Consider the following 23,210-nt stretch of genomic DNA (forward strand, 5'->3'; position numbering starts at 1 on the left):
ATAATTCTTGGTTGAAAATTTTTCTCTTTCAGGGTTTTATATATACCATCCCATTGCCTTCTCGCTTGCATGGTTTCTGCTGAGAAATCAGAGCTTATGCTTACTGGCTGTAAAAGCAGCAATTCTTGTTTAGTCCTCCTTATTCATTGTCCAGTATTCACATGCATAGAAAGCTATTGAAAATATGATGGCTTGGGTCAAGTGTACTTCAGTCCTCAGAATTACATCTTTGCTTTTTAATAGTTTCAAGAAGTTTTTTGTAGCAGATTTACCTAATGCAGAATGTTGTTTAGTTCTAAAATGCTGCTTCCATGGGCATTGTGTATCCAAGTAAAATGAAATCCTTGACAATTTCAATCTTTTCTCCATTTATCATGATGTTGCTTATTGGTCTAGTTATGAGGATTTTTGTTTGTTTTATGTTGGAGCATAATTTATACTGAAGGTTGCAGTCTTTGATCTTCATTAGTAAGTGCTTCAAGTTATCTTCACTTTCACCAAGCAAGGTTGTGTCATCTGCATATAAACCAAAGCCCACTGCCTTTGAGTCGAACCTGACTCTTAGTGACCCCTCCTTAGGTTTCCGAGGCGGTATCACTACGGAAGTAGATTGCCAACCTTCCTTCTGAGGAGTAGCTGGTGGGTTTGAACCACCAACCTTCTGGTTAGCAGTCAAATGCCTTAGGCACTGTGCTACCAGAGCTCCTAGCAGGTTGTTAAAGACTCTTCCTTCAATCCCAGCTCCACATTTTTCTTCATATAGTCCAGCTTCTTGGCTTATTTGGTCAGCATACAGATTAAGTATAGTGAAAGGATACAACTCTGACAAACACCTTTCCTGACTTTAAACCATGCAGTATGCCCTTGTTCTGTTTGAGTAACAGCTTTTGTATCACTTGTCTATGTACAAGTTCCTCAAGACTACAATTAGGTATTCTGGAATTCCCATTTTTCACAGTGTTACCCATAATTTCTTATGAGTCACAGAGTTGAATGCTCTTGCATAGTCAAGAAAGCAGAACATCTTTCTGGTATTCTTTGCTTTCAGTCAAGATCCATCTGATATCAACATTTGATATCCATTGTTCCATATCTTCTTCTGATTCTGGCTTGCATTTCTAGCAGTTTCATGTTGATGTACTGCTGCAATTGTTTTTAAATTATCTTCAGCAAAACTTTACTTGTGTGTGATATTAATGATATTGTTAGAAAATTTCTTTGCTCTTTTGTATCATCTTTCTTTGGAATGGGCACAGATATGGATCTCTTCTAGTCAGTTGGCCATGTAGCTTTCTTCCACATTTCTTGGTTTAGATGAGTGAGCACTTCCAGCATCGCATATGTTCATTGAAACATCTCATTTGGTACTCTGTCAATTCTTGGAGCTTTGTTTTTCATCAATGCCTTTAGTGCATCTTGGACTCTCCTTTATTACCATTTGTTTCTTGATCATAATGCTGTCTCCTGAAATGGTTGAACATTTACCCCTTCTTTTTGGAACTGTGATTGTGTATTCCTTTTACTTTTGATGCTTCATGGGTCATAAAATATTTTGCCCATAGAATCCTTCAATACTGCCACTTGAGGCTTGAATTTCTTTTTCAGTTCTTGTAGCTTGAGAGCTGCTGAGTGTGTTCTTCCCTTTTGGTTTCTAACTCTAGCTCTTTGTACATCTTAGTATACTTTTTCTTCTTGAGCCATCCTTTGAAATCTTCTTTTCAGCTCTTTTACTTTATCATTTTTCTTTTTTGTTTAGTTACTCTGTGTTTAAGAACTAGTTTCAAAGTCTCTTCTGACAGCTATTTTGTTTTTTTCCTTTTTCTCCTATCTTTTTAATGACCTTTTGCTTTCTTCATATATGATGTTGTTGATGTCATTCCAGTACTTGTCTGGTCATCAGCATTCAATGCATCAAATGTATTCTAGAAGATGGTTTGTAAATTCAGGCTGGGATATACTGGAGGTGTACTTCGGCTTTCATGGACTTGTTTTAATTTTCTTCAGTTTCATCTTGAACTTGTGTATGAGCAATTTATTATTTATTTTGCAGTTGACCCCTGGCCTTTTTCTGACTGATGATACTGAGTTTCTCCATCATCTCTTTCCATAGATGTAGTTGATTTGGTTCTTGAAGACATATCTAGGTGAAAATCTGACAGGTTACTTAAGAAAATCCCTGTGAGTAATTATTTTAAAGTACACATAGTCTACTGTTTTAATCTGTGTTCTTTAGGTGAGCAAAAACAGTGAAGCATATATAGATACATAGAGTTTTACTTCAAGGAAAAAGTTTACCCAGTTTTGGGTGCTGGCAAGTTATATTTGTGGGTCAGGCAACAGGCTGAAGACCACTGCTGGCTCACTTGGTTGTAGGGACTGACGATTCCAAAATCTGTAAGTCTTGCAGCAGGCTGAAGACTTCTTTAGGATTATGCTGCAAGAACTGGAAATCAGGTGATAAAAAGAGTGTAAGGGTTGAGTGTAAGCAAGAACAAGCTTTCCCAGCATACTCTTTATATATTGGAGGCAGGCCAGAGCCCCTAGGAAACTCCTCTTTCATCTGATTGCCTGTTCAGATCAGGTGACAAATTGGAAGACAGTTACATAGTGTCTGCCAAATCACTGAGAATCATAGCTTAGCCAAGTTGACATAATAGCAACCGTAGTCTACCCGTTCTCACCTTGGGAACCTGTGCACCTTTTCCTAAACCATGCATAATCTCTCAGTCGAGGCAACTGTAAAGTCATACACTGTAGCCTAACATGATATAACTAACATGCAAAATATCAAACATAAACTAATCACTTTTACATTTTATATTTTATAATAATTAATGGGAGAGGGGAAGGAAGAAAACAGAAATACTTGCTATATGTGAATACACACAAACATAATAAAACAAAGAAGAAATACTCATCAGTTACAGTCCTTGTTTCTGCAAACCTTGGCGTAGCTGATGTTTAGAACTGCCTTTTTCCACCACCTGCTTCTTATTCTCTTTGCCCTCTGCAAGCAACTCAGCTGGTTTTGGTTCTTTAATGTCATAGTTATGTAATGCTGTTGTTATAAGAGAAAGACCACATGTAGGTGGCTTTAACAAACAAAATTTATTCTCTCATAATTTAACAGCCTAGACTTCTGAATCGAGAGTGCCAGCTCTAGAAGAAAGCTTTCTCTTTCTGTTGGCTCTGGGGGAAAATTCTTGTTTCTTTTCAGCATGTGTCTTGGTTCATGTATATTTTCCCTCATCTTTGCTTACTTACTTGGTTACTTGCTCAATTTCCTCTTTTTTATGTTAAAAAAAGATTAAGACATAACCTACATTAACACTGCCACATTAACACAACAAAGACAACCCATACCTAAATGGGATTTTAACTGCAGGTACAGGGACTAGGACTTATAACACATTTTTTTGGGGACACAGTTCAATCCGTAACACCTGCTCACTGGTGCTTATGAGAATCACTGACCATTATTATAAATATAAGTCCCTGTTACCTTCCAGTTTGGGACTGTTTTTGAAATCGTTGTTATCTGTGGCATCTCAGTGCATGTATCATGCTTCTTCTGCTCACCAGTCATTTCATTGTACTTTAAAGTAAGCTACTTTGAAGGTTGATTGCCTCATTCTTTGAGGTGCCACTTAGGGACCCCAAAGTAAATTTCATACATGACATTATAAAAAAAACAAACCACCAAACCCACTGCTGTTGAGTCAATCCCAGCTCATAGTGAGCCCTCCTTTGGTTTCCAAGGTGGTATTTCTACGGAAGTAGATTGCCTATTCTTCCTTTCCAGGAGTGGCTGGTAGGTGTGAACTGCCAGCCTTCTGGTTAGCAGTCAAATGCCTTAGGCGTTATGCCACGAGAGCTCCCATATGACATATAGCCCATATTTAAACTAAAGCATACCATCCAATTTTCTTGGTAATCTTTCATCTATTTTCATGATTCTGCAAAGGACAAAATATACAAATAACATTGTTTCTGTATTACATAGGTATTTAAAAAGTATATTTAAGTTTGAAAGAGTACTACTGCAGTCTTTGTGATACCTAATGGTTTTATTTAAACATAAAACTCATTGTTAATTAACCTTTAAATTAGTGGCATTTTGCTAATATTTAAATAAATACTTCTGCTTGCTTCACACCAAGTATTTAAGTGCTTACAGTTTGTCAGGCTGAGATTTTGAGATACAAGAGTGAAAAAAATATACACTTCTGCCCTCTTAGAGCTTATAGGCCAGTGGGGATGGAGATGACAGATAAAGGTAATAGGACAAGTATTAGAATGGTAAATCACAGGGTGCTTTTAATTATGAATTGATCGATCTTTTGAATAGCAGTTGGTAGGAAATGTAAATAAAATCTTAAAAGTGTTTAACCATTGTTTTTTGTGAATATGAATATTCTTTCCGTGTGTTTCCATAATTGTTAGAATACTTGAAAATTTTTATATTTGGTTCTTGACTATAGTAGTATTTATCTAGTGATCCTCTAGTATCTTTTATTTGAAATACCACTTCGAGTGGAATTCTGTTGTGAGGTGTTAACAAAATTAAGAGTATTTCAGCCGTCATGAAGACCGTGAATTTCTCAAAAACAGTTTTGGAAATATTCTTTAAATATGTTGTTTTAGAGTATTTCATAAGTTTTGGATAAAGGTTTTGCCAGTTAAATTATGCATCATTACATTGGCCAGAATATTCTTTAAATATGCTTTTTTAGATTATTACAGACTGAGTTTTAGACAAAGGATTTCTGAATTAAGTTATGTATCCTTAGATTAGCAGCTCTAAGTATTTAAACTAAATATCATCTTTATTACTTTGTTATTTTCCATTTGCAATGGGTCTGTCATCATAATTGTATTATTTATTTAATTTAAACATTAACAGTTTCCTGGTTAAATCAGTTAAAACAAAACCTGCTGTCATCAAATCGTTCTGACTCAGTAGTGACCATATAGGACAGAGTAGAACTGCCCCATAGGGTTTCCAAGGCTGTAAATCTTCATGGAAACGGTCTGCCTCATTTTTCTCCTGTACAGTGGCTGGTGAGTTCAGACCATGGCGTTTTTTGGTTAGCAGCTGAGTGTTTTAACCACTGTGCTATCAGAACTCCTTCAGATCAGTTTAAAACACTCTAAAATGTCAGCACAGTAAGCTTTGGGGTTTTTGTTTTGATACATTTATTAATATCGGAGGTGTAGGATATTTTCATTTCACCCATTGAGCTTATGTTTTACTATTTTTAAAATTTTACTTATTTTTATTGTTGTTGAGAATATACACAACAAAACATATACCAATTCAGCAGTTTCTACATGTGCAATTCAGTGACATTGATTATATTCTTTGAGTTGTGCAACCATTCTCATCCTTCTGTGAGATTTTCCTCTTTTGTTAAAATCAGCTCACTGTTCTTTAAGGTTCCATTCCCTGGAGAAGGATATCATGCTTGGTAAGGTGGAGGGTTGACACACGAAGGGAAGGCCCTCAAAGAGATGGGTTGACACACAGTGGCTGTAGCGATGGGCTCAAGTGTAGCGAGGATCACGGAGCTGGTGTGGGACTGGGTGGTGTTTCATTCTACTATGCACAGGGTTGGTATGAGTTGGAGATGACTCAAAGGCACCTAACAACAAATCTGATCTTTTGAATAACTGTTGTCAGTTTATACTATACAGATAGTTGTGTATTATTTTTTAAAGTGTCCATCTTTGTGACTCAAACAAGTTGAAAATTGTTTTTTGCAAAAAAAATCTGCATAACATTGCAAAGTCATTCTTAGAAGGGAAAAAGTTTTTGTTCTAAAGAAACTTAAATAACCAGAATAAAATTTGTAAGCACATCCATTTTATTCCTGCAGTTTCTACATATTTTACTCTTTATCTTTGTATAAGTGAAGAACAACTGGGAGTTGTTTTTCATTGTCTCTGGTAAGATATTCATTTTCTAGAAATAAACAAAATGTTTTGAAAATAAGCATGAAGTAACTAGTGGTCTCTTCCCTGTTCTTTGTCTTTATTGGCTGTAGGTAGAAACAAGCTTAGAAAAGAGAGACCTCTACCATCATCTTTATTATGAATATTAATTAAGTAAAATTTAAAAGTAATATCATGTAACTCATACTTTATTTTTCTAGGATCCCACATTGCGCACCAAACAGCCTATCCCAGCTGCCTATAACAGATATGACCAGGAAAGATTTAAAGGAAAAGAAGGTAAGTTGTTTATTTTTTTTATTTTGCTGATTGTGGCTGCAGGAAGCTTTTTATTTTTTATTTTTTAAAATAGCCTTATGGTTAAGAGAAGGGGTTGGCAAACTAAGGTCTGTAGTCCAAATCTGCCTTAGTGTGTGTTTTTAATAAATGAAGTTTCATTGGAACACAATCATGATCATTAATTTACGTTTTGTCCATGACTGTGTTAGTCATATGATAGAAGAGTTGTTGCTACAGAGACTGTATGGACTGCACAGCATAAAATACTTAGTGTCCAGCCCTTTACAAAACAAGTTTGGTAATTCTTGCTTAATAACATGGATACTGAACTCAGATTGCCTATATCACACTTTTTGTATGAACTCTGGCAAGTTATTTTAATTATACTCTTTCTGTTTCTTCATATATATACTTTTAATGCTGTTAGCAGTAGGAACTACCTCTTAATGTTATTGTGGAGATTAAACTAGTTAATAAACATAAAGTCATTAGAATAGTACTTGGTATATAATAACTGTTTGCTGTTAATAATAGTTGTATTTTTGAAAAGTATATTTTTAAGTGGAGATTCTGTATATCAAGTCATATTTTCTAAATTGTAAAGGTATAAATTGAGAACTTAGAAAGCATTGATTTGTAGCATTGATGTGAGGACTGATTTTGCAAAGCCTACATGATATACATATAATGCAATAGTGAACCATTTCTACATTAGTAAGCTGGTTGATGTGGTGAGACTATTGTAAGCTTAATTTCTTCTTGAGATTTTCATTCATCTTGACTTGATTCATGGAGAAAATGAGAACAGCTACAAGCAAATAGGATTATTTTCTGCATAATCTGAAATCTCCATTTAATTTTCTTTAAAGGACGTGTTCCCTTGATGCAGTGAATTTTGTGTTTTGATTTCATTTACTGAGTAAAGGAATATACCAGTTATGGCCCTAGAAAGACATAGTTGTCCATTCTTTTATTCATTGCAGAGTTTTTCTTATAAAAAGAACTATTTAAAGCAGGGTTTGGCAGACTGTAGCTCACAGACCAAATCTAGCCCTCTGTGAGCTGAATTAGGTTGTACCTATCTGTTTATGTATATTTATGCTGCTCTTGCCCTACAACTGTAGACTTCAGTAGTTGCGATAGAGACCGTAGGGCCTTCACTGTGCAAAATATTTAATATATGTATGTCCCACAGAGAAACATCTGTCCTAGAACCCCAATCACTATTTACAACTTTGCTTTTCTATAAAATGAAAACATACACCTTATGATTATACTTTTGGATTGCAATTTTTTTATTAAAAAAAAAAAATAAAACTATGATGCTATTTATAACATCATATATCATGATATTGATGCTATACCATACTATAATTGAGTATTAGGAGTTAATAATTTGGTGGTTATAAAATTATTCAGTCTAATTTTTGATATTCTCAACCAGCAATACTATACTTGAACATATTGCAGAGACAGCCTTAAGCAGATTCTACACAATAGGCTTATTGATATATGTATTGAATATATTTGTGAGACTAGTATCATTTTAAAGTTTTTATCTTCATCAGTGTATTACTTTATAACTTTTCTTTATAGAAACTGAAGGCTTCAAAATTGACACTATGGGTACCTACCATGGTATGACACTGAAATCTGTAACGGTGAGTTGACGTTGACTATAGAGATTCTTTTGTCCTTGGCAGTTTATGTGAATAGCAGATGTTAAAAAAAAATCTTTGTTTTCTAGTACAAGAATACCTCAGAGATACTGTGGGGTTGGTTACAGGCCTCTACAATAGAGTATATCACAATAAAACGAGTTACACAAGTTTTTTGGTTTTGTAGTGCATATGAGTTATATTTTCACTATTGTAGTGTCTTAAGTGTGAATTAGTATTATTAAAAAGTTTGAAATATTGTGAGAATTACCAAAATGTGAAATAGAGACAAGAAACAAGTACCTGCTATTGGAAGAAATGCCACTGATAGACTTACTCAATGCAGGATTGGCACATACCTTCAAGTTGTTAAACAAACAAAAAACCCAGTATCTGTGAAGTACAGTAAAGTGAATCACAATATAGCAAGGTGTGCCTATGCTTTAATGACCAGTTGTGCTAATTTGTGGTAGAGTGTCCTTTTTTTTTTTTAACTGAATTGAGTGTTTTTAAACAAATGCTGTTTTGACTAACTTAGAAGTAGGGCAGATGCTTAACTGATTAGACTATGTAATGCCTGCAAGGAGTTACAGGGTATAGTTTGGAAGAGTCTTTTGCCATTATCTTATGTTCTTTAAATTCTAATGTCTTACAGTCTTTTTTTAAAAAACAAAACAAATTGCAGTGTTTGATGTATGCTTACAGAGTATATGTACTTGATGGAATTGAATGCTTGGGTGTCCACAAATAGAAGCCATTGGTTCATTTTTAGAAAACTCTCTTTTTTATTTTTAACCTCCAAAAGATGGCTATTTCTAGATGTTATGACCAGGCCATATTTCACACTTTTAATTTTTATTGTGTCAATGATAGGACTTGGGAGTGTAGAGCAGAAAATATATTAACCTTATATGGCACATATAAATTATAGAGCATTATACCTTTTCTACTTTAAATACTATGTTTATGTTTTAATTAGAATACCTTAGAATGCTAATGTCAAATTGACTTGTTTTTGTGGATCATCATATTTTTAAGGATTTAGTATAATAGAAACATTTATGAATTTGCTGTGATTTCTCAGAATTAGGATACATTTTTACATCTGTTGGAATTTATTGTGCTTTACTCACTTATTTTCAGAAGCAGGTAGGAAATGTAGAAAATCTGATGATAAAAGTTGCGTTCATTTTCTTTTTCTGCCCTTCACATAGGGATAGGATATTAGATATTTTGTTCATATGTTTGTTTTAAAATTATGATCAGATTTGTTTTTGTAATATTGAAATTGTATATAATATCAACAGCATACTGCTTATTGAGTACTGTGTCTCAGACTCTGTTCTTGCTACTGGGACTATAGCTATGAATAAGACAGTTGGGGCTTCTTTAGAGAGAGTGTCCAGAGAGGCTTCTCTGAGAAGATGACAGTTAAACAGAGACCTGGAGGGGGAGCATTCCATGCAGGGCAGAGACAAGGAATAAGACTGGGGCCCACTAGAGGACCAGCAAGAAAGCCAGTGCCCTCAGAGCCTACTAAGTGAAGGGAAATGTGGTAAGAGATTAGATACCCCTCATATGATCTGGATTGGTTCTTCTTGATGTCAAAATACAATTTGTAACTATAAAATTTAGCTTAAATTCTTACATGATTCAGTTATTGACATTTTCTTTGAGATAGAAGTTAACCTACCAATTATTCCCCAAGTTATTTATAGTGGCACTGGAGTTGTTACCTTTAAGTAGTCATCAAGTAAGTTTGTTGTTTTCATTTTTGTCTCATATCCATAGTTCTGAAATGCCATGAAATTGATTTCATTATCTGAGCTTTCAGCAAATAGTAATATCAGTGGTAGCTTTTACTGTGGTGCCTTTTATAAAAAACAGTTTTTCTCAAAGCCAAAGACAATTTCTTAATTTCACTTGAATAGTATGAGAATGACATGGTTTTATTTCCTCATCAGAGGAAATATTATTTCTAAATAATTTATTATTTATTTAGATTTATTTCTAAATAGATTTAAAAGAGAGGCAAATTTAAACTAATTAATCTATGATTTGAAAGAAATAATCATAAAAAGACATATTACATAGGAATGTAGCAGAAAGACAAATGTCAAAGTTGTTAGTAGTTTTGTTGTTTTAATACCCAGTTTGAACCTCTGTGCTGCTTTAGACTGAATTCATGCAGCCATTTTTAGGAGACTATATAAATTTGAAGTTGAAAGTTCTAAAGTTTCTCAAATGTTTCTTTTTAGTTGAATTTCAAATTTATGTTTTCAGTTTAACATTTTTTCCTCTTCTAATTTGGAATTATTTGTGAGTTTCACCAACTTTCCACTTTTTTCTGTAATTAAGAAAGTTTCTCCTTTGTAATATCTATACCGCTGCACAAAGCTGTTAGTAATGTGTATTAAAAGGCTTTGCTGCACAGATGTTAATTCCTTTCTAATGTTAGATAATTTTTTTTTTTTTTCTACCCTTGTTCTTTGGGATTTGGATATGCCTAGTTGAAGTTAGGGTCAGTCTTCATCAAGATTGATCTGCATATCTTTCAAGTTCCAGATGTTGGACTTAAACACAGGAGTAAATTAATAATAAGGTCACTTACGCAGATGGATAGAAAATTTTTTCCCCCTATATGGTTACAGAAGAAGCTCTGGTGGCGTGGTGGATAAGGCATTTATTTGGCTGCTAACCAGAAGGTCAGCAATTCAAACTCACCAGCCACTCTGTGGAAGGAAGATGGGACAATCTACTTCTGAAAAGATTTGCACCCCCCAAAGGGGGTTGCTATGAGTCGAATTGACTCGATGGCTATGAGTTTGGTTTTGTTTATGTGGGTTACAGAGTAGGAGTTTGGATTTTGGTATTAGTATTTCATAAAAATCATAAGTTACTTAAGTTTATTATAGAAACAAAGGCCCATTCAAGATGTTTTAGGTAGGTGGTGTGTTTTAGTAGTAATGATTTGGTAATATTCTGTAATAATCATAATTTGTTGAAACTAATTATAGGAATAGATGAACAGGTATCTTTAAAGTTACAAGACTGTATCATTTTTGGTTAACTTGATTTAAGCCAGGACATTTGTCTTAACATAAAGTTTCTAGAGGTAGAATCCATGAAAATACAGCTAGAGAACTTTTCGGAGTTGGAAACTTTTTGTTGAAATGCATTACTTGAGTTCTGTATGTTTAAGAAACACTAGATTAAACAGATTTTGTGGTATAGGAATCACCTGTTTTTAATATATAAATATCTGAATAGTAAGAAAATAGTATGCATTGCTTCCCAAGTGTATTTTACCCCCAGAGTTTGGTCCTCCTTTCCCTACTGTTGGGAATATTCCTGGAAACAGCTAGTGTGGGATAGAATCAGTTTAAGAAAAGCTATTTTAGATGTATAGGTTGAGAGTACAAATCATTCTGTGAGGGGAACACCAGAATATATCTTCATGGATTCCTTTTGTGAAAGGATCTATCTTATATTAGGAAAGTAGTATTTGACAATACTTTTCATCTTATAGTAGATAAGAGGAGATGATGGAGACTTAACTTTGCTGTAAAGTAGCAGCAAGGAACCTGTCTGTAGGTCCACTGGAGAGGGAATAAGAAGAAAAAAATCACAGTTCACCCTTAAAATATTTGTAAGGATTTGGTAATTGCATTGATGGGAAAACCACTTCATTTTAATATCTCAGTCTTCATGTGCTTCATGTAGAAGAAGCATGATTACTTTGTTAATTTCATTTTGAAAAAGTATTTTATACCCTGAAATTGAACAACAGGAAGCTTTCCTTTAAGATTTTCATTTGAATCAACTCTAATAGAGTAGTTCTTATGACAAGTCTTGGGGAACTATTTTCCTGATAGTAAATAAACTTAGGTGGGTTTTAATATCTCTGTTAGAAACAGAATAATGTCACCATCAGCTTTCACTCAGGAGGATCCATAATCTCAGTCTTGCCACCAAGTTTTAGTCTTAAAAGCAGGAACATATACATTTGTAATGTCTTTTCCCACCTCCCCAACCCCCTGCACTTTATAACCTTTTTTCATTCACATTTGGTTGGTCTTTAATTAATTTGGTTGCTCACCTCTCTATTGTAAATGTTACGGGAGTACTGTAGTAGCAATAGCTGGATAAATGAACAAGGAAAACCAAAGAAGAATTGCTGCTTTTGAATTGTGGTGTTGGCAAAGAGTACTGAATATACCGTGGACTGCCAGAAAAATGAACAAATCTGTCTTGGAAGAAGTATATAGCCAGAATACTCCTTACAAGGGAGGTAACTTAAGTGTAGTTGGGATATGTTATTAGGAGAGTCCATTCCTTAGAGAAGGACATCTTGCTTGGGTAAAGGGTCAGTGAAAGAGAAGGCCCTCAATGAGACTGATTGACATAGTGGTTGCAACAATGGAATAAAACATAGCAATGATTGTGAGCATGGCACAGGACCAGGCAGTGTTTTCTTTCTGTTGTGCATAGGGTTGCTATGAGTTGGAACTGACTTGATGATACCTAACAACAACAGCATAGTGGCAGTATTGTTCTGTAATTGGGTCTGTGGCCCAGGACATCAGAGGATGGGGATAGTTGCTTAAGGCTTTCTTACTTAGGGCCCTTGTTTTCTTCCTTTCTTTCTTTTCTTCCTTCAGTAAATATTTGTTGAATGTTACTATGTGCCATGCACTGTGATGACATTATGGTCTAGTAGAGGAGAGAAACATTAAATCAGTCACTCAAATGTAAAATAGTGATTGTGGCAAGTGAATAGAGGAGAGGTACAGTGTGGGAGTCTACAATTGGAGGATTTGTTGCAGGGGTCAGAATACTTTGTTGTAGTCTTAATACTTAGGTAAGATCTGAAATTTGAGTAGTAGTTAACGTGGTGATGCCAGGGAGGCACATTTTAAGAACATTGAAAAAATAGTGGGAATAAAAGCCTTGTGGTGGGAAGCATAGAAGTAGAAAGACTTGAAAGACTATTTGGTTTTGTATAAATTTTAAGGACTAAGGATGCCTGTAGGAAAGTTCCTTCTTTCCAGACTTTGATATAGCCTGTTACTAAGTGGCAGTACATTGACATATGTCCTTTTTTTTTTTTTTTAAGCACACTTCTGATGTCAGTCATTGTGCCAATCTAAATGTGGCTCCAGATACGTTTCTGTAGGCATCCATTGCAATTTAAAATTTTGTTTTAATTACCAACATTAAAAAAATAAGATATGTCATATGAACAGTCTGGATATCTAGCTTCTTTTCTAAAAGTAATCTGGCATGATTGGGTGCTGGGTCCACAGTGTCAAATAGCATTGCCACATTGATTTGAATAGTGGCTACCTTCTTTAGATAGGTTTCCACAATCTTCACTATTCTGTATTCTTTTATCTAGCCCTTTTCACTTATTTATGCTGTCTTGTTAGATGCTATGTATGGACCTTTGAGTTTGGAATCTTTGATCTAAATAATAAAGTAAGTGCCAGCTTTTTAAATAGAAGTTAATTTGTTGGAAGTATAACAAATTACAGATTTTGATGTCATTCCTGGCTTTGAATCCATTGTGACACTGAAGAAGTTGAGAAGGTTACTTAATTTTCTTATAATCAGTGGTCTAGTTTTTATTTTGAGTGGAGAAAATAGAATTTATATCATAGTATTGTTAAGGATTAAAAGTGACACTGTATAAAATGGCTTAGCACAAAGGGATTCCACAATGACAGCTGCTTTTATTATGAATTTATGACTTTATGCATAATCTGATTTTGGCTTATGTGAAAATATAGGCAACTAGAAGTTATGTCCATATATCTACAAGGAAGAACTGTTAATACTATTATTCAAATTTGTACACCAACTGCACATGCCAAAGATGAAGAAATTGAAGATCTCTATGAACTACTTCAATCTGAAATTGATCAAATATGCACTCAAGGTGTGTGATACTTGGAGCTGTGTGTCAACTTGGCTGGACCCCAGTTCTGTGTGGTTGTTCCCATGATGGGATCGGATGACTGTGTTCTGAGTGGCCAGTCTGCCCAAGGGGAGTTTCTCTAGGGGTGTGGCCTGCTTCCAGGATATCCAGGGACATCCTGGGAAGAGAGACATTCTTTGAGGGATTGGAACCCTGGTGTGTGGACTACAAACTTCCGTGAGTGAGCAGCCCACCGCTTGGCCTGGAGATCTTGGATTCGTCTTTCGTTGTTGTCAACAACCAGTGTACTGCCTGCCAGCCTTGAATTTCTCAGCCCCCTGCACTTGCGGAAGCTAAGGCTGCTGCCAGCCCGTTTCCTCCAGGGACCTTGGACTTGCCGGCTTCTATACGTTTGTGAGCCATTTTCCTAAGATAAATTTCTCTCTCTCTCTCTCTCTCTCTCTCTCTGTATGCTTTGCTAGTTTTTGTGTTTCTCTAGAGAACACAATCTAACACAAGGTGCATTGATAGCTCTCACCAGGTGTCCTCATGACAGTGACATTGTCTTTAAACCCTGTGGCAATCCTTGCTTCACTGCCATGAAACCCAGGGAAGACCGGATTGGCTGGAAGACCTGTCCAACTACTTCCTTAATATCATCCAACTTTTGGACAGTTATCCCAAAATTACTTTATCCTGGGAGCAGACAATGTGGGCTCCACGTGGATGCAGCAGATCTGCATGTGGGCTCCAAGTGGATGCAGCAGATCTGCATGTCCCTCTGTGGGAAGGCAATGGTACTGATGGGTAAGAACATCATGATGCACAAGGCTATCTGAGAGCATCTGGAAAATATCCTGGCTCTGTAGAAACTGTTGCCTCACATCCAGAGGAATGTAGGGTTTGTGTTCACCCAGGAAGACCATACTGATACCAGGAACACGCTGCTGGCCAACAAGGTACTAGTTGTCATGTTGCCCATGTGAGTTTACTGTGTGTTGGTCCAGAGCACTGGTCTGGGTACTGAGACAATCTCCTTCCAGTCTCTCAGCATCTAAGCTCTCCGTAGGCAGCATTGAAAATCCTGAGTGATGTGCAGCGAATTAAGACTGGAGACAAAGTGGGAGCCAGTGAAGCCACCCTGGTGAGCATGCCGAACATCTCGCCTTCTCCTTCTGGCTGATTATCCAGCAGGTGTTTGATAGCAACAGCATCTCCAACACCAAAGTGCTGGACTTCACAGAGGAAACTGTCTTCCTGCTTCCTGCAGGGTGTATGTGGTTTTGCCAGCATTTATCTGCAGATCGGTTACCCAGCTGTTATATCAGTATCCCATTCTATTATCAGTGGATGCAAGCTGGTCCTGTCTTTGTGGAGACTAATTTCACTTTCCAACTGACTGCAAGGTCAAGCCCTTGTTGGCTGATCCATCTACGTTTGTGGCTGCTGCCTCTGTGTTCACCACCACTACCACTGCTGTTGCCCCTGCTGCTGCTGCTTTGGCCCTGGTCAAGGTTGAAGCAAAGGAAGAGTTGGAGGAGTTGGACAAAGATAAGGGATTTGGTCTTTTCAGCTAGTCACCAAAAAGCACCTTGGCCAGCTTTATTTGTGAAACAAAGAAATAAATACTTCTCTCTGTCTCTCCTTTTTTTGTTGTTCTCAATTAAAAAAAGATACTTTGATCATTACTGGTGATTGGAATGTGAAAGTTAGAAATGAAGAAAGATCATTATTTGGAAAATAATGGCCTTGGTAATAGGAATGATGCTAGAGATTGTATGATAGAATTTTGTAAGACCAATGATTTATTTATCAGAAGTGTGTGTGTGTGTGTGTGTGTGTGTATAAAACACTAATGATGTCTATACACGTAGACCTTGTCAGGTGGACTGCAAAGGAATCAAATTAGACTACATCTGTACAAAGAGATAATAGAGAAGCTCAGTATTATCAGTTGAGACAAAGCCAGGGACCAACTGTAGAGCAGACCATGAAGTGCTCATATGCAAGTTCAAGTTAAAGGTGAAAGAAATCTAAGCAACCCAAGAGAGCCAAGGAACTGCCTTGAATATATTCTGCTTGAATTTAAAGACCATCTCAAGAATAGATTTGATGCACTGAACACTAATGATCAAAGATCAGAATAGTTGTGGGATGACTTCAAGGACATGATACATGAAGAAAGTAAAAAGGTCATTAACAAAAACGTAAGAAAGAAAAGACCAAAATGGATGTTTGAAGACACTCTGAAACTTGCTCTTGAGCACAGAGTAGCTAAAACAGGACAAATGATGACATAAAAGAGCCGAACAGAAGATTGCAAAGGGCGACTCAGAAAAACAAGATAAAGTTTTATAATAAAATGTACCAAGACTGGAGTTAGGCAACCCAAACTGAGCAACACTATTGGCATTTCCCAAACTGAAAGAACTGAAGAGAAAAAACATGCCTTGAGTCACAGTATTGAAGGATTTTATAGGACAAAGATTGAATGAAGTAGAAAGCATCAGAACATAGAAGGAATACCCCGATCACAGTATCAAAAAGGATTGGTTGATGTTCATCCATTTCAGGAGTTAGCATTTGATCAAGAACTGTTGGTACTAAAGGAGGAAGTCTAAACTGCACTGAAGGCATTAGTGAAAACCAAGACTCCAGGAATTGATGGAGTACCAATTGAGATGCTTCAACAAACATGCAACTGTCAAGTAATTTGGAAGACAGATACTTGGCCAGTTGATTGGGTGAAATCCATATTTGTGCCCATTCCAGAGAAAGATGATCAAAGAGAGTGTGCAAATTATTGAGAAATATCATTAATAGTACATGCTAGCAAAATTTTACTGACGATAATTTAAGAACAGCTGCAGCCATACATCTATACGAAAATGCCAGAAATTTAAGTCAGATTCAAAAGAGAATTTGGTATTGGAATGAATATTGTTGCCAGTGCCATATGGATTATGATGGAAAGCAGAGAACATCACAGAGATGTTTACCTGTATCTTATTGTACACGTAGTCATTCAACTGTGAGTCTTAACAAATTATAGATAACATTGTGAAGCATGGGAATTCTAGAACACTTAATTGTGCTTATGTGCAACCTGTACATGGATCAAGAATCAGTCATTTGAACAAACCAAGGGGATACTGTGTGGCTTAGAATCAAGAAAGGTATGTTTGTCAAGGTTGTATCCTTCACCATACTTACTCAGTCTGTGTGCTGAGTGGATAATCTGAAAAGCTGAACTGTATGAAGGACAGGACATCAAGATTGGAGGAAGACTGATTAACAGAATGACACCACCTTGCTTGCTGAAAGTGAAAATGACTTGAAGCACTTACTGATGAAGGCCAAAGACTGCAGCCTTCAATATGAATTACACTTGAACATAAAACAAAGAGCTTTCTATTATGGTTTCTAGGTTTGTTTGTTGCAGCAGATTAGACATCAGTTTTCTCAACCGAAAAATGATGTTAGAATTAACTTACTTTGGGATTTTTTTTCAGTTTAAATGTGTACTGGCATACCTTGTTTAGCGTTGTCCCTTTGGGTGCTGTTTGTTTGTAGCATTGAATTCATTATTGAAAATATATTAAACATACATGCTGAGTATTACACTTAATTTTTAATTTAATTGTCTGGTATTTAGAATGAATACTATCATTTAGATGGATGGCTATTAATCTTACAGTGATGCCTTCTTTGTGGTGAGATGTATTAGAATCTGATTTTACTTTAACATTTTATGAGCATATTCTGCATTTTGATGCTAAAGTACTTGAAGCAAAATAAATTATAGCATCAGAACATATTAATAAGTGTCAGAATAGTTTAATGCATATAAAGTAAAAGTTGTTTTTATAATGTTACTTTTTAGTTTATGTATGTTAGTTTATGTATGTTATGGATGTATTGAAAATCCATTGAACACTGTATAGTACTTTTGGTTGAAGCCTATACAGTTAAACTCCATTAATTTAGTTTTAATTTCATTTAAAAATAATTATTGGCTTATCCAAAACATATTAAGAGATTTTAATAAAATCAGTTTCATACCCATTAAAATTAATCTATCAATGTCTTTGTAGTTAATGACACATTTACAAAACGAGATCTTAAGTGTTATTTTTGATAGAACAAACTAACTGGTTGTTGGCACATGTCAGTAATAATCCGGAAACTGTTGTATAATATTTAAAAATAATACAATACTACCTTGTCTTAAATTGTTTTTTAATATTAATCATTATAAGAAGAGGAAAAAAATAGTAGAAACCAGTTTGGAAATACGAAGTATTTTATTAACATGATAAACACTTATACTATGAAATTCAGTTTGAAAAGATACTACTCTTAATTGTATTTCTGTATGTAGTACTTTAATTATATGTGATTTTTTTTTTTTTTTACACAGTAAACAATTTCAGTTTTATTTTAGTATTATTTCTTGGACGTAGTAGAAAAGAACTTTTTATTCCAGTTCCTACTTACTTTTATTGTATAACTTTAATCCATTATGTTTTAACAAAATTAATATCAGCACTAAAAACATTTCACCACTTTTAAATTATGACTACTACTTGGTGTATTTTTACACTGCTGCTTTTGTTTAGTGTAGACACCCTTTTATTTATTCATTTTTTCCTTAATATTTTGAAGAACAAAAATTGACTTTAATATTCTCTTTATTTCTTGACACATAATTTGAATTAATTCATTCATATGAGAAAAAAGAAAACAATGTTAATGTGCTGTTTTGGAGTGTTCAAATATTTCCTTAGTGGGTTTCTCATTTGCTGTTTTTGGCTGAGCTTTAGCTTGCTGTATCAATTTGTCCAGCTTCATATCTTAATTAAAATCCTCAATGAATTTTCAGTCTTTCACATAAATCTTGCATTCAAATTTTATGTTATTAGTTGTCTTAGTGTTTGCTGGATTGTCTAGTTAGTTCAACCCTTATCCCCCACCCCTCTTCCCAGCCAAACACCATTTGAGCTTTAATTCTAAGTTTTGATTTCTTTTCCAGGTCTTTTTCTTGATGGATGTTTCTTTTAGTGTTGTTCTTCTTGTCTTTCCTGCTTCTCATGTTCCTCTGTGAGTGATTGTTCCCACGTTTATTTTAAATATTTCTTTTTAAACACTTACTTGCTTCTGGTCTTGACAAATCTTACTTTTTAGAAACTGAGTGCTTATTTGAAATTTCACAATTGTGATTTACTATGATTAGTTGAAGAAATTTCTTTTCGAAATTCTTAGGAATTAAAACTTAAGATTTTAATTTTTGTTTTAATTGGAGACAGAAAATCATACCAAACGCCTCAGGTAATTGTCTTACTGTTGAACTTTGTATATGTTGTATTTTATAGTCTCACTGAAAAAGCATTTGTTTTTTATATTTAGATTTTTACAACACTATATTAGCTCAAATATAGAATTATTTTTACATCACCCCAATTTAATAGTTTTATAAATTAACAATTTGAATCAGAAAGAATTATTTCGGTTTTACATTGTCATCTACAGATTGTGAATTCTGGATATTCAATCCTGTAATAATTCACCTTAGAAATTTGATTTTTTTAGATAAAGGCTTCAGTCTTCCTGTATTGTCTATTTGTTTTTTCTATCTTCTTTGTGTTTCCATAAACATTTTGGAATTCCTTAATATGTTTTAATAGATCAAATTTGAGAGCTAAAACTAAGTGGTTCTTTCATCTTTCTGAAGTAATTGAATCTTAACTTACACTTTTAGTTTTTAGTTTTTTTTTTAAATAAACAACAGAAAAGCCCCAGCATTCAGATTTGATTGATTACAATATTTTAACAATTTATCTTAAAAGGCTATAAAGTATTTTATAGCATACTTAAGAATTGTTGACTTTTAACATCAGTAGAGCTACATAATAATAATTAAATATATTATATATATGTTTATAATAAAAAAATTAGTATACAGATTAAATGTAATAGATAGAATTAACCTAATACCTCCTAATAAATTAATAATTTTTTGAATACCTGTGATACAGATATCAATTTTTCCTACTCTTTTTGACTCTATTAGTAGTTTCAAAGAATTTATGTAATTTCTTTTTTTTAAAGCTAAAAGTCATGGCATCATAAATTCTACAAAAACATGCTTCCTGTCGCACACTGGTGGTATTACGTTTATATTTTATATTGAAATGCATCTGTAGGTCATTGAAGGCTAATCCTTAGTCATAAAATCTAGTTCTAAGTGTCTGAAGAAATTTTACCACCATCCTTACCTTGTAACAGAGCAAAGGATAAATAACTGCTGATTGATGAGCAACAGTGCAGAAGTTACTTGGAAAAGATTACCTGGTTATATCCCAAGTTGTAGGGAGTTCTGGTAGCATAGTGCCCAAGGCACTTGACTGCTAACCAGAAGGCTGGCGGTTCAAACCCATCATCCACTCCTCGGAAGGAAGATGGGGCAATCTACTTTCGTAGTGATGATGCCTCAGAAACCCAAGGAGGGGTTGCTCTGAGTCGGGTCCATCTCGACGACACATAACAACAACAACAACAACAACAATCCCAAGTTGTCTCATAAGGTGATATTGCCATAGTAATTTGCCATGGCCCAGAGAAAGGCTGAGAAACTGAGTAATATTAGTGTATTATAAGAGATTGATTCATTTTAGTCAAGCTTATGAGAGAAGCACTTGAGATCAAATGCTGATTTATTAATTTATAGTGAGCAGTTGTAGTTGCCAAGGGTATTGGACATTCATATTCACTGCAACGATACATACATGTTCTCCATGTACAGAAGCTACATGGGATATCACAGTATAATATTCTACAATGAGCATGTATTAAATGATATCCTTCAAGTATTCAGAGGTATTTGCGTAAGATGGTTGGCCTGATACCTTCATCTCTTCTTTAAAGAAAGACTTGTTGCAAGGCCTAGGGCACTTTTCTCTTTGGGCACTGCTTACATAGCCTTTGTCATCATTTGCTGTTATGACTTCTGTGTTCCTTATTGTTGTGTCAAACTGATCCTCTCCAGATGGGTATAATACATTAGTTCTTTAGATGTCTAGATTGCTAATTCATTTTTAGGACTAACGTCTCATTTTGCTCCTTTTGATTTGTTAAAAAGTGTTGCTGAGAGAGCTAGCTCTTGAATTTAAAAATTATAACAAAGATAGTAAAAAGATCGGGTTTTACACTAGAGAAGGTAGGTAGGTATTGATAGAATGATCTTGCTTAAAGTCTATACTGTAGGCCTAGAAGTAGTCCATTTAGTTTCCTTGATTTGGAAGTGGAGCCAGGGGTAAAGATTGCCTATTGGACTCTGGAAGTCACTCATTTTCACCTTTCACTTATTCTCTCAGGTTAGTAATAAGCAAATTAGTGAGATTAGTTAAATTCAGCCTCCCTATTAATTCAATAATTTCAGTGATACAAATACATTACAATTTAAGTCTTCTCTTAACATTCTGTAAAAATTCTTTAAAAATTAGAATGCAGCCAGAATGACTACAAAAAAGAATAGAATTAATGTATAAATGTAGTATGAATACTATACGGAAGACTTTATACATAGTTAGATATGTAATCGTTATCTTCAGAGGAACATTTTACATAGCTTGTGGATGACAGTTTTAAAAATGCCACCCTGGTATATTTGTTTGGAAGATAATATACATTTTTTTTATAATTGTAAAATATGAAAGATATTTTTGATAACAATAATTGATGAGTTGTATTTTTTCCTCTGATTTTAGTTCGTATTTTACTCAGTTGGTTATACTTCTTATATCAAATTCAGTTAGTGAAATTGTTGGAACCATTCTCAGTAACAGGAAAAGAAGAACATAGTTTCATACACACATATACACACATGCCCCCCCCACTTCCCCCTACCACCTCACTCAACACATGCATAAGTACTACTGATAAATATGCAGTTGAGGTCTCTTGGTTCATTTAAGTGTATTTGGTTACAATGAAAAACCTGCTATTTATTTAGTCTTTTATTTCCTTATTGTGGTAATTAAGGTTGTGTGTCAGCTTCTCTGTGCCATGGTTTTGAGTGGCTTGGCAGCTGGATGTTGTTATTCCCTATGATGAAATTGTGTAGTCAAGTCAACTACATAGTAGAATCTGCTATGAGACCTTAAGCATTGGAAGGGGAGCTGTCTTTGGGTATGGCCTGTTTCCAGGATATGTGGAAAAACTTTGAGAAAGGTCTGTAGCTTCTTGGCACATTTTGGATTCTGCACTTAGCTGAGTCTTCATCTCCAGTTGCTGGCCTTGAAGCAGTGTCCTCCCATGTTCTCTGCCAATCTTGGGATTATCCCTGGACTTGAACCAGTGGCCTGCCGTGTGCCTGCTGATTTTGGGATTATGCCATTTTACCTTCCAACCTTGGGTTTATCAGCTTCAGCAGCCAGCAGCTGCCTGAGTTAGGAGATGCCTCTAGCTCCAGTGGGCCTGGAACAAGAGGCAGAGCTGAAGCTCAAGGTCAAGGGACCTTCACTTAACCACTAGAACTGGCACACTGAATTAGGATGTGTAGCCTCTTAAACTGTAAAAGAGTAAATTCCTGTTTGTTAAAGCCATCCACTTGTGGAATTTCTGTTATAACAGCACTAGAGAACTAAGATGCTTATCCTGTATTGATTCCTGGTGTTTACCCTTAAAAATAAGTCATTTTTAGTATACATTTTGTAAATAAGTGTTCTGCCTTATAACTCTTATATTGATTCTTTAATAAAGAATTGTCAAATTGTAGTAAGCACTAATTTCCAAAGCTGTTTAGATTTTGATAATAGTAGTTGAAGGAAGTTCTTCTCACTAAGGAAAGTTTCAGTCTTGGCTTTGAGATTTAAAAAAAAAAAAAAAAATCATAAACTTTACCACTGTCACTGCTGATTGAACTTCTATATGGTAAGTCAAGTCATGATTAGCTCTGAAAAAATTCGTGCAACTCACTGATAATTAATCCATGAGAATGAATTAAGTTCATTGCTGACATTAATGGTTCAATAGCACATATAGGCAGGAAGGAGGGAAAGCCAGGGACAACAAAGTGGCAGGATCTAGGTAAGGGGAGAGCGGAGAGATTTCCAACAGCTAAGGGAGACAAACTTGTCTGTCAGTTTGTCATACTGTGGTGGCTGGAGTGTTGATGTGAGGCTTGAGGCTATGTTGAAACTGGTGTTTCAAATGCCAGCAGGGTTGCACACGGTGCACAGGTTTCAACGCTGCTTACAAACTGAGACAGACTAGGAAGAAGGAAGAGGCCATCCACTTCTCAAAAAAATGGCCTGTGACATGTGAGTTAAACATTTACCTCAAGTAGACACACGCCCTGGAGAGAACAATCATGGGAGAAGGAAGGGCTGCTTATGCACAGGGAG

At 35.2% G+C, this 23,210-nt stretch overlaps 1 protein-coding gene across 1 annotated transcript in view; it reads left to right on the forward strand.

Moving 5' to 3' along the window:
* CDC73 (cell division cycle 73) overlaps nucleotides 1–23,210 on the forward strand; it is a 201,177-nt gene that overhangs the window by 42,716 nt on the left and 135,251 nt on the right. The window contains exons 9-10 of the mRNA XM_007952169.2: nucleotides 6,153–6,231; nucleotides 7,828–7,892. Of these exons, the coding sequence (XP_007950360.1) occupies nucleotides 6,153–6,231; nucleotides 7,828–7,892 (144 nt within the window). The remainder of the gene's footprint in view (nucleotides 1–6,152; nucleotides 6,232–7,827; nucleotides 7,893–23,210) is intronic.

This window comes from Orycteropus afer, unplaced genomic scaffold (assembly GCF_000298275.1).
Source record: "Orycteropus afer afer isolate SDZICR_OR568_19922 unplaced genomic scaffold, OryAfe1.0 scaffold00326, whole genome shotgun sequence".
NCBI lineage: Eukaryota > Metazoa > Chordata > Mammalia > Tubulidentata > Orycteropodidae > Orycteropus > Orycteropus afer.